This window comes from Plectropomus leopardus, chromosome 16, assembly GCF_008729295.1.
Source record: "Plectropomus leopardus isolate mb chromosome 16, YSFRI_Pleo_2.0, whole genome shotgun sequence".
Taxonomy (NCBI): domain Eukaryota; kingdom Metazoa; phylum Chordata; class Actinopteri; order Perciformes; family Serranidae; genus Plectropomus; species Plectropomus leopardus.
Window position 1 is genome coordinate 419,185 of NC_056478.1, and position 12,258 is coordinate 431,442.

Here is a 12,258-nt window from a genome sequence, read left to right on the forward strand (position 1 = left end):
CACACTTCACTTCAGTCAACCGCCTACAACTCCCAGAATGCAGTGCTCAGGTAAGCCTCCATCGCCTGTCGAGCACACGTCACGTCCACAACAGCGAGTTAAAAACAACAACCTACACGTCAGTGATGGTGTCAGTTTGTCTGAGCTTCCTGCGTCTCTGCTGGGCGGATCCTTCACACATTTATCATGAAGGAAATAAAATTTAAGATAAGGCATTTATTGTTCTTCATTCGCTCTGACATCACTGACAGCTGCCGCACAGCTCCTGCAGGTTCGACCAGATTTTTTAACACCTTTTTTGGGATATGGAGCAGTTTATACTTAAAATGTCCTTCACTGAGTAATCTACAGATTCATTTATCAGTTCATCAAAAGCTTATAAAACAGTGAGTTAGAGTTACAGTCTGCTCGAGCCTCAAGTGACATCACATCTTGTTTTGTCCAAATAACATTTACATCCCAAAAATGTTAAATTTACAACACGGTAAGACCAAAAAGGGCAGCAGAAACCCACATCTGAGAAGCTGGGAATATACTTTTTTTCTTTAAAAGTGACTTAAATCATTAGCTGATTATGAATTTAGTTATCAGTTAATATTCTGTTGATCGAATAATCGTTGAATTGATAAATCGTTGCGGCTCTAGTTTATATTTGACAGAACAGCTGCAGGTTCACACGTTTAAAGGGAAAATTCACCAGCTTTTCTGAGGCTGTCACAGTGCTGATGATTCACACTGACACGAGAGCTGCAGCGACCGGGAGAGCCGAGTTTGCAGCTGCAGAGTCTGTAGTTCTTCCTGCCTCCAGCGCCGTCATGTGACCTGACAGTGAGGAGGAAGAACTACAGCCAGGGGGCGGGCTGAGTGCTCCACATGACGCCTTGAATCCCAAAATAGCTACGTTTCCGAAATTCAAAACAGGCTTCCCAAAGTATGAGAGAATGTTATGGACAAAGAAACGTGTCACATGCTGAGGCGGAATCACATGACCAGCTGTGTTTTTAGACGTTCTGTTTTTTTTCTGGACGCCTCAATTCATAGACATGATATCTCAAAAACACTTTAAGGGAATTCCTTCGAATTTGGCACAAACATCCACACGAACTCAACAATGAATTTATCACAATTTGGTGGTCAAAGGTGACAGTGACCACAGTGACGTGCATTTGTCTCATTCTTATGAAGGTAATATCTCAAGAACGCCTCGAGGGAATTCTTTCAAAAGTGGCACAAACGTCCACTTCTAGTCAAAGATGGTCTGATCAGAATTTGGTGGTCAAAGCTTAAAGGTCAAGGCCCGTATGACCTTGCATCCATGTCATTCTCCTAAAAACAACATGTCAAACAGGCCTTGAGGGAATTCTTCAAATTTGGCAGAAATAGTCACATGGACTCAAAGATGAAGTGATTAGATTTTGGTGGTCAAAGGTCACCGTGACCTTGTGTCCATTTCATTCTTGTGAACAAAATATCTCAAGAACGCCTTGAGGGAATTTTTTCAAACTTGGCACAAACAGCGACAGGAACTTAAGAATAATCTGGTTAGATTTTAGAGGTTGAAGGTCAAAGATCACTGTGATCTTGCGTCTGACTCATTTATAAAGAAAAACTTGAGGGTATTTCTTCACATTTGGCCCAAACTTCCACTTGGACTCAGCAATGGTTTGATTAGATTTTGGTGGTCAAAGGTCACGGTGACCTCACCTCCATGTCATTCTTGTTGACGTGATATGTCAAAAACACCTTGAGGGAATTCTTTCAAATATAGCACAAACAGCCACTCGGACTCTGCAATAAACTGATTACAATTTGGTGGTCAAAGGTTAAAGGTCACTGTGACCTTGTATCTGTCTCATAATCCTGAAAACAATATGTCAAGAATTTTTGAGGGAGTCTCAAAAATTGTTCAAATTTGACACAAATCTCTGTCTGATCAGAATTTGGTTGTCAAAGGTTAAAGGTCAAGGTCAAGGTCACTGTGACCTTGCATCGGTCATTTTCGTGAACGGGATGAGTCAAAAAGGTCCAGTTGAACTCAATGGCAAACTTATTAGAATTTGGTGGTCGAAGGTCTCGGAGCTCACAAATCGTGTTGTGGGCCGTAACTGAACTCCGTACGTGAAACTGAGCTGACCGCGGAGGTCTCCTGTGTGTCAAGCCTCCGTGTTTTCAGGAACACGGATAGAAACGGTCAGAGAAACGTGACTGGGGCAAACAACGAAGAGGCGGTTAGCGGTTAATCCCGGTCCATGTGGGCACACCGGCGCCGCTCCACGAGCAGAAGAGCTCGGCTCCGTCAGGACGTACAAAAACACGGCGACCAGTTTCCTCTCTGAAGTCACCAAAGTTGAACTTGACGTGAGAATTCTGCGTGGATTCTGGCTGAAGTTTTTGGCTGGACCGATTAAAATCAGTGTGGACCGCTGAGGTGAGCTGAGCGTCTGGCAGTGTTGTTGCTCCGATGAACTCGTGTCTGAAGGAGTTTATTTTGGAAACTCGGTCCGGCTTCCTTTTTTATGTCCACAGAATGAAATGAAAACCTGAAGATTCGCGTCGGGTCTGTCGGCTCCTCTGAGAGTAACGGTCAGTTCTCCTTAATCCACAGAAACGCCGACAATATAAAAACCACACATCGGTCCCGGTCCGCCGAGAGCAGTTTACTGTGGGCGAAGCGTCTGAATCAGAATCTGACTCCATCAGACGGAGGCGCAGAGATCCTGCGGAGACGGATGATAAAATACGGCTTTGTTAAACAGGAAATCATGAACATTTTCACTCTCTGAGAGAAAAACCAACGAAACAGCTGATTTTGTCTCAATTCTGAAACTTCCTCTTTTATTTCTGTGGACGCCGGCGTCTACATGTGCGACATTTTAGTTTAAAACCGTCCGATGTTTTTATTTAAAGTGACAAAACTTTATTTACAGATCATGTACAGACAAGCTGAGGGTAAGGGACTGTTCATTTCTTTATGAAGGGGAAAAAAGGGGAAGCATATGAAATCATGTTTTAAGCTCTGGGGAGGAACTTACATTTTTTATGTTGGCTTTGGGGCATGAAACTTTAAATGGCTGAATTTTCTATTTATTAATTATTATATTATTATTACTACATTATTTTTTAAGGAGAAATGCACTTTGAGGACTTGTTTTTAATTTTTGTTTTTAATGTTTTCACAATTTTTAAGGAAAACATTTTCTGGTACCTTTTTGATTAAATGTCATTTTTGATCTTTTCTTTTTGTTGTTTTATAACATTTTCAGATAATTTTCTTGCTGATTTCTGTGTCATTTCTTCCTCTGCTGCTCATTAGCTTCTACCTGTTTTTATAAAAAAAAATGAAGCCAGTTTGTGCAGGTTTCAAAACGTTAAAGAAATCATTGGGTTGTTTTTCCGTCTTTTCTGAGCGTCAGTTTTGAGTTTGAGGAATAAAAAGCGTCTCAAACATCAGCTGACTTCACTCATAGATCAAGTTAGACATTTTTGTAGAGACACAGCTTTTTCACAGTTTTGGTTTTCTAATTATCAAAATGAAAATCTGTTGGCTGCAGAGAACAAGCAGCGCTGACTCGGTGTGTTTGTGTCTTACGCCTCACAGGAAGCAGTCGTGGCGTTTCCTGTCTCAGGATGAAACTCACGCTGTGGTCGCTCACACGGAGCTGAGTTTGACCAGCCCTCTGACCGAGTCCTCGTGCAGAGCGTCCTGACAGGCCGGGTCGTACAGGGCGGCGGGCGCGGGGACAGGGGGGTGCGGGTGCGGGTGCGGGTGCAGGTGCAGGTGGGCGGGGCAGGGCAGGGCGCCCTGCGGTGTGGAGCACGGCGTCTCCTCCGGGCTGACGAAGTGGTGGTGGTGGTGATGGTGGTGATGATGGAGGTGGTGGTGGCAGTGCGAGTCGACGGCGGCGTCTCTCAGGGTCAGAACGTCCCCCCCACAGGACGGCAGGGAGGGCTGGGACGGGGCCAGGTAGGCACAGGGGCCCCCCAGCGTGGTGGTCTTCCCCGGCAGTGGGGCCAGGACGACGGGGTCACTATGGAGCAGCGGAGTCGCCGCGGCCTGGAGGACGAACTTCGTACTCTGAAGACACTGATCCTGGTCACACTGAGGACAGACGGAGTGTCCACATACTTTTGGACATATAGTCTAAATGTTTCTTGGATAAATTCATCAGATTATTTATGAATCATTTAAAGTCATTCAAAAAAAAAAAACAAAAACAAAAACGTGGTCTCACCATGTGACTGGTCAGCTGGGTGGAGGCGTAGGTGCTGGTGCCGTTGGACTGGGAGGACTGGGAGACGGTCTGCGGGGTATCAGACTGGATGAGTCCTCTCCTGTCAATCAGACTGGGACACAGAGACAAACATGTCTCCGTTATTCAATTCAAAACTTTCCTGACAAATGAAACGACTCAGCAGTTTATAAAGTCATTAAAATGAGTTTCACCAGCTGTGATCAGCACAGGAACGATCAATAACTCATAATCTGCTGTGTATTGATTGATTATTGTCACCTGGGGGGCAGGGGGCCACACAGGGCGGCGCAGCAGTTGGTCAGGATGTTTCCGTAGCTGTAGGGGTTGTAGTTATCCTTCCCTCTCTTGGTGGACCACGACCCTTTAATCTGGACCAGGACCAGGACCAGGACCAGAGACAGGAGACACATCAGGACCAGATAAAAACACGGTGACACTTCATTGTTTGTCTCCTGTTCCCCCTGAAGGTCCTCGGACCACAGCTCGTTTACTCACGTCCTCGTTGGTGGTCTGGTTGGAGCTGATCAGGTACGTGTGGAACCCCGACAGACCCACGATCGACCAGACGGAGAAGAAACACACCACCACCTCCAGCACGGTGCACAGCCGAGTCAAGGGCCCGCCGCACAATTTGGAAAAATGGATCATTAACGCAGCTCATAGAGCGGGGACACTCAGCTGGATTCATTAGGGACCACTTTACAAAATGCCAGGGCCCAGGGGGTCGGGGGGGGGGGGGGGCAGGGGGTCAGGGGTCAGCTGCCCACACATGCTTCAAGGATTTTAGGACATTTCTAGACATTTAAAACATTTCAAAGATTTTCGAATGTTTGAACTGAGGACATGGTGGAGACATGTCCTCAGTGACATGTCCTCAGTGACGTGTCCTCAGTGACGTGTCCTCAGAGACATGTCCTCAGAGACATGTCCTCAGTTGTAAGTGACCTTTAATATTCTTAAACCCAAAATATTAAAGGTCTTAATTTTTAAAGATTAATTTACCTGCCAGAGAAGAACACTGCAGACAGGAAACTATTTAAATATTTAATATTTTAAATAATTATAAATAAAATAAATTAAATAATTATTATAATAATTTAAATAATTTATATTTAAATATGTTTCATCTTTAACATGAATATCGATATTTCTACGCAGTGCCGGCTCACTACTGATAAAATGAAGAGGACGACAGCAGAAACAGACAGAAACGAGCAGAGCGGAGTGAAGGAGCTGAATATTAACGTGGCCCTCAGAGCGTGACGGCGGGAATATACCTTGGCAATGCATTATGGGACGTATTGACCTGCGGCTGGTGACAGCGTCAGAGTCATCGATTTATCAGAAACTCACAAACACGTGAAATGAACCCGCTGAGACAGACCGGAGGGTACGGGGGCTCATCAGTGTGAGCGGACTATCATTATTATTATTATTATTAATAAGATGATTAAAGTTCATTACTGATATGATTATTTGGACTGAAAAGGAGCCTTTAGAGCGTGAAGGATATCTGGCCGGGCTGTCTTTGAGCGCGCTCAGGAAACCCGTCCGGTTCGATCCTGCAGAAACGACAACAATGTTCAGGTTATTCAGGTTTTTGAAAAAACACAGAAAATATTTTTCACATTCCTGAACAAAACTGCATAACTCTTTATTTCTAGACACAGATACATATGTTTGTTTTGTTTTTTCATATTTTTATTGTCAATTTTGAAATTTGATTTATGTTTTTTTGACTGTTGCAGTATTTCATTTTATTTAATGTTTTTTAATCTTATTTGACTTTTTTATTGTAACTCTCCAGCAGCTGGAATGTTGAGAAGTACATTTACACAAGTTCAAGTTTATGGAAGAAAAAAAATAAATAAAATAAATCATTTAATAAATGCATTCACATTTCATTAAATGTACAAAATGCAGTTGAAGATGAAGATTTCATAAAACATGTTTTGTTATAAATCAAACTCGACAGTTTATAAAAGTGCAGCTGAAAGTATGAGTCCATGAACCGTCAGTGACAGAAAATTAAAAGATTTTTCTGCACTTTTTCACACTGAGATGCAGCAGAGTCCAAGTGTGGCAGAAAAGGAAGACAGTGATGTGAGAAACAAATACGTCAAATTGTACTGCAGTATTTTCAGTATTTGAGCAGACGGCCGGACGAGCTGCAGCTCACTCACTCAGCGATCTTTGAGTGTTTCACATCAAACGCTCTGCAGGATCTTTTCATAGCTGCCGCCGAAGATAAAAACAGGAAACAAGCGTCGCAGTGTTCGCTCTCAGACGGTCTGCAGCTGCTGCATAAATAAAGTTATTAAGTACTTTAAATATGTACTCAAGTAAAGGTACTCTGTTACATTTCACCAGAGAATCAGAGTTCAGCAGCTGAGGAGTTTATTTAGAAATCAATACCTGAATCAGTGAAGTCACTCAGTGTGCGTGCGTGCGTGCGTGCGTGAGTGCGTGCGTGCGTGCGTGCGTGCGTGCGTGCGTGCGCGGTGTTACTCACTGATGATGACATGCGTGATGACAAAGGCGAAGATGAAGATGGTGAGGAAGGAGAGCGAGAGGATGAACAGGTAGAAGAAGCGGTAGTTCCTCCGTCCGACGCAGTTCCCAACCCACGGACAGTGATGGTCGAAACGCTCTGACAAAAAACAAAAAAACAATAACTATTATTATCAGCAGATTATTATATCTGTCGGGCCGGACATTTTTCTATCAGCAAGCAGCAGACAAATATAAAGATGATGAACAACTGGGAGTCAGAAAGAGCTGTCAGCATCACGAGGCTCAAACTCACAACCTCAGACACCAAAAACAAGCCAGTATCTCAGTGACCAGCAGGGGGCAGGATATCAGCTGTCTGTGCATGGAAAGGCAGATTTCAAAATGCTGCCAAAAACTCGCTCAAGACCGAACTCGGAGAATCTGCGGACTTCGTGTAGACAGCAGAGAGATGTTGATCATTAGTTTTTACAGAAAAGTGAAAAACTGATGTTTAAAGACGTTATTTTCCCAGAGACTGCAAAAGTTTACATGAGGGCAGAATTCAAAATGCTGCAGAAAATTCAGTTTGTCAGATAAAATTCGTTACACACTTAATTAACCATGACAGCAACATTTTGTCCATTTTTTCATAAACCTTTAAGATTTATTAAGTATATGTTTACAGCAGCATTTTGGATGCAGTTTTTGATCAATCAGAATTTTTTCTTTCTTTTTCATTTATTTTCATTTCTTAACTACATTTCAGGTCATTTTCTTGTACTTTTTATTAACTTCTCTTAAATGTTTTGGTCATTTCTTTTTTTGTTGCTGAATCTAAATTTATTGCGTTTTTAAAACGCTGTTTCCCAGTACCAGTGCCCTGAACTCAGAGTACTCGAGTATCCGTACGTACCGACGCAGTTGTCACAGAGGCTGCAGTGCGACGCTCGCGGCGGTCTGAAGATCTTACAGGTGAAGCAGTATTTCAGTTTGACCGTCTGTCCGTTGATCAGGACCTCTCGGGTGCGAGGAGGCGGTCTGGAGCAGCCGGCCGTGTCTGAGGACACACAAAGAAATAAACAAAGAAATGAACGAGGAAACAAAGAAATGAACGAGGAAACAAAGAAATGAACGAGGAAACAAATGTATGTCACAAAAAACCCATTTCTCTCTGTTTAATTTCCCCCCTCTCTTACGGTCATTTTCTCCTGTTTGTTTGTTTGTTTGCTATTTTCAGTTCATTTTCTTGTAACTTTTTTCAGTTTCTTGCTCATTTTTTGGAGCCATTTCTTTTTAAGCTGCTTGTTGTCGCTTCACGTGTTTCTGAAAGAAATCCAGCCAAGACGCTCAAGTTACAAAAGGTTAACGAATGGTTAAACCAGCGTGACTTTAAGAGACTGCCGTTAGACCCACACAAAGCAAATCTAATTTAGCGACTCTCTGCAGCCCGAAACTCAACGTCAAAGGATCACGCTGATGATTTTCACCGGCCGAACAGAAACATTTGTGTTTTCACAGAGTTTGAATCTGAACCCGAGCAGCTGCAGAGCCTCAGAAATCACCATTTCATCCATTTTTTACGGTCAAAACTCTGATCAGAGCAGCTGTGATGTCCGGCTCTTTCTGTAGTCCTGCTCCTCAGGCAGGAAGTCAGGAGGCTGTTTTTAAAGCTGTGCGTCACAGAATTAAGTCCTGACTAAACAAAACACACGACTATTTCTGTCCCCTCGCACACTGAGCCCAGCTTCTTCTGCTTCTTCTCCGTATTTGGTCGTTCTCCGAAGGCCCGGCTCGGCTGTGACTGACAGCTCGGTCGCTCCACCGATTCTGAACCCGCCGTCAAAATGACAGAAATAAATAAACAATCAGAGATTTCTGAAACGGATCAGAGCTTCAACAGTGACCTTCAGTTTCTGTGGAAACGAACGTCACGACGACACATTTCTGACCGAGCCGAGGTCTGAAGAGACGACACGTGACTGACACACAGACACAGACACACACACACACACATACACACACACGGTGAGTGGCTGGAGGAGGTGGCGTTCAGCTTCCTGCTGTGACTCAACATCATTACTGAGCAGATTATTCTGCAGCTGAAAAACCTCCACAGATGTTGAAGCTCGAAGAAACACTCAGATGGACGGTCGTCATGGAAACAGAAAAAAACTGTCATGAAAGAAGTCAAAGTAAAACTTAAAGAAGTATTTCAACAATATGAAACCGTTCTGTCTCTGCAGCAGACAGACACGGACACGTTTGAAACGGCCGCTACAAAAAGGACGATTTTGCTCAAGAGGGAGAAAACTACATCTACCAGAATGCACTGCACCGCACCAGACCAATAAACAGTCCCGCTGGTTGGCGATGTGATGTGGAACGGTCCGCATGAAACAATGGCGGCTGGATTTCATGTCACAGTTAAACAAAGAGCTAAAACATGTTTCTGAGAACGTTTGAGGCGAACAGAGACTCCGTCACAGTTTATATTTGAGCAGAGACGATTCACTTTAGCAGAACCAAAAGGTTTTTATGTTTCATGGGTACCCGGCACTCGGCATTAAGTACTCGAATTTCCAAATTTGAAACAAAGTTTCAGCTCTCAGCTCTCAACCCTACTGATGGTGCAACTAGTGTCACACAGGTCGTGTTTTAATTGGATGTCGAGTCGAGGCCGCTGAGATCAAGAGATCAAATTTCAGCAAATGTCAAATCAATTTTTTTGGTTTATTTTCGGGGTGATGAGAGGAGATTTGGAGTTATTCTTGGAATAAAAAGACTAAAACTTCACCAACTTTACAACATTTTGAATTTGAAGCTGAGGTTACCGATTTGCCTTTCCAGGTCGGCGGCCTCGTCCGGCGTGGCCCGGGGCAGGACGCCGGGGTCGGTGAAGCTCGCCCTGAACAGCATCCCCATCACAAAGATGAAGAGGACGCCGCCAACCGCCGGGATGGCCGGGGTGAGGTTGGATGCCAGGAAGGGACAGCTGAGGACAACAAGGACAAATCGGGACAAACTGAGCACATACGATAAATAAAAAAGGGCCCTGGGATTGAGCCTTGGGGAACTCCACACATCACTCAGCAACAGTTTTTATCAAATAAGGAGTCGATTGTTAATTTTACAGATCAATCAATAAAGGAAAGTGCTCACAATTTGCAACCCTAATCATAACATAAAATTTCCAGATGCTTCAAAAAAACAACCCCAAAACATAAAACCAATTTTCAGGTTTCAAAGAGTTAAATAAATAATTTGATTGTATTTCCAAAAGCCCGTCTGATATCGATGCCTTTAGAGTTCAGTGGTTTGAGCAAATAATATTTCGGGCTATTAATTGAAGTTTTACAGTATGTAGAATTTTGAGGTACTTGAGTATTTCCATTATACGCAACTTTCTACTCCAAATATTGAACTCTTTACTACATTTATCTGACAGCTTTAGTCAGAATCATAATTTCTCCTGATCAATAAAGTAGTTTCTGATTCTGATATTTTATTTGAAAATTTGCTTACTTTTCATATATACAAAATAATATTCACCAATAATTGATGACGTATTTTAGTAGATTAAACTCGCCAGCAGATTATAAATCAGCCTCGCATCAGATTTAGTCGTCTGGTGAAGAATTTTTTTTTTTCCAATTCATTTTTATTTACATTTTTAAATCTGACAGTGATCAACTGTTGGGGTCATTTTGGTTTGAAATGTTTTTATGAATCAGAAATTAGTGATATAAATGTTTTTTTTAAGTCTTCACGTGGTTTCCAGTCGTCAGCGACACCTTCACGAGGTGAACGGCGTCCTGGGTTCAGCTCTCCTCCGTCCCCGCCTTCAGTCTCCTGCTGTTACCGTAGTGACACAAGCTGCAGGAAACGGTTACCGTGGAAACGGGAAACACGGTGCTGCTGTGTTTTGGAAGTTGCAGTGATGCAGAGAGGAATGTGGGAGGAAAACATAAAATAAACCCCTCAGATGTCAGAGTCTGTCCTTCACATTCAGATGTTTTTCTTAGTCTTAAAAAAGCAGATTTTTTTATTGTGATTTTATGGAAATATGTTGTAATTTTTGTCATTTACTTCATTAAAAACTTGCATCAAAACCTCCAAGACAAACATCATAACAGAAAAACGTGAGTGAAGACGATCAATTAATCTGTTTTTATTTATCAGTTGATTATTTCATTGATGACTGATTTTAACATATTTGATTATTTGCTTTCTTTGGGCAACATTTATTTGGTATTTTTGTAGAAATTTGTTTTGGTTGTTTAGTTTTTTGTTGTTCTGTTTTTGTTTTGTTTTCTGCGAGAATCGGACAGAAAATGGTTCATCTCTCTCTCTCTCTCTCTCTATATATATATATATATATATATACTAGACGGCAATACCTGTGACCAATCACACCTGAAGCACTTTTTGCACTTACTAAGGGTTTTTTCCTTAAGTCTAAATTCTTGCTTGTGTTGTCGTCGCTTTTGGATAAAAGCGTCTGCTATATATATATATACATATATAATATATATATATATATACATATATAAACCATGTAGGACAGTTCATAAATCAGTAATATTCATAAGTTGATGAACAGAGTATTTTTATGTTACAGGATAATATTATGGATAATATTTGGGTATTATTAAGAGTTATCAGGTGAGACAAACAGAGAACAAATAAGGAAAAAATGTTTTGTATCATATAAATTTATTTATATATATAATACTTTTCTTAAATCTTTCTTCACATACACGTATTTGTTTTTTTTCCCTGAGAAATAAACACAGAAGGTTTTTGCTAACGGAGGTGCCAAAGATTTTAGTGATTTCTTTTTGAACTTTCTCACAAAGCATTTTCAACATTACATAACCAGAATATTTCTGCTTGTTTTTTCGTCTGTCTGATTTTGTTTTCTTCATGCACCAAAAACTCTGAAGGTAAAAACATCCTCATGTATGAAAACTGACCTGCCAAATATCCAAAAACATGAAACCATCAAAACTGTTGGTGCAGTTTGATGAAACACTGACGAAACATTCGAGCTCCGACCGCTTTAACGTTTCTACAGTGAAAATATGAGCAAACATTTCTTTCGACTGTCGTCACTGTTATTGTTGCTCTGCGTGTTTTTAGCGTGTCCTGTTGGTTGTTGTATGTTTTCAGGGTCGGCTCCTCTCAGCTCGGAGCGTCTCGCTGCAGACGGACGACAATGAAGTCTTTTTTCTAAACTTCTAAACGAGATCTGCAGCTTCTCAGCGACCAGACAGACGAGTAAATTTAGCTGCCAACGTGATTCTGTCGCTGTTTTTGGCTGCAGAGACGAAACAACTGACAACCTTTACCTGATCGCTGCGACTGCTCTCATTATAAACACACACACACACACACACACACACACACACACACACTCACCGCCTGTGTGTGTGTGTGTGTGTGTGTTGTGACTAAATCCACTGAGGCGAATCAGAGAAACACGGCGAGGAAAAAGCAGAAGAAAACAGCCCGA

General features: G+C 42.1%; 1 protein-coding gene across 3 annotated transcripts in view; it reads right to left on the minus strand.

Annotated features, from left to right (window-relative positions):
• Positions 1-1,439: 1,439 nt before the first annotated feature.
• The window catches only part of LOC121955303 (palmitoyltransferase ZDHHC14-like), a 14,461-nt gene continuing 3,642 nt past the window's right edge, over positions 1,440-12,258 (minus strand). For 2 of the 3 annotated variants that reach the window (XM_042503185.1, XM_042503184.1), the window contains 9 exons: positions 9,578-9,738; positions 7,660-7,803; positions 6,766-6,903; positions 5,767-5,815; positions 4,749-4,851; positions 4,512-4,621; positions 4,233-4,344; positions 3,639-4,099; positions 1,440-2,717 (listed from right to left, as the gene is read on the minus strand). In XM_042503185.1, coding sequence (XP_042359119.1) covers positions 3,650-4,099; positions 4,233-4,344; positions 4,512-4,621; positions 4,749-4,851; positions 5,767-5,815; positions 6,766-6,903; positions 7,660-7,803; positions 9,578-9,738 — 1,267 coding nt within the window. In that variant the 3' untranslated portion in view covers positions 1,440-2,717; positions 3,639-3,649. The remainder of the gene's footprint in view (positions 2,718-3,638; positions 4,100-4,232; positions 4,345-4,511; positions 4,622-4,748; positions 4,852-5,766; positions 5,816-6,765; positions 6,904-7,659; positions 7,804-9,577; positions 9,739-12,258) is intronic. The other variant, XM_042503186.1, reaches the window with a different exon arrangement.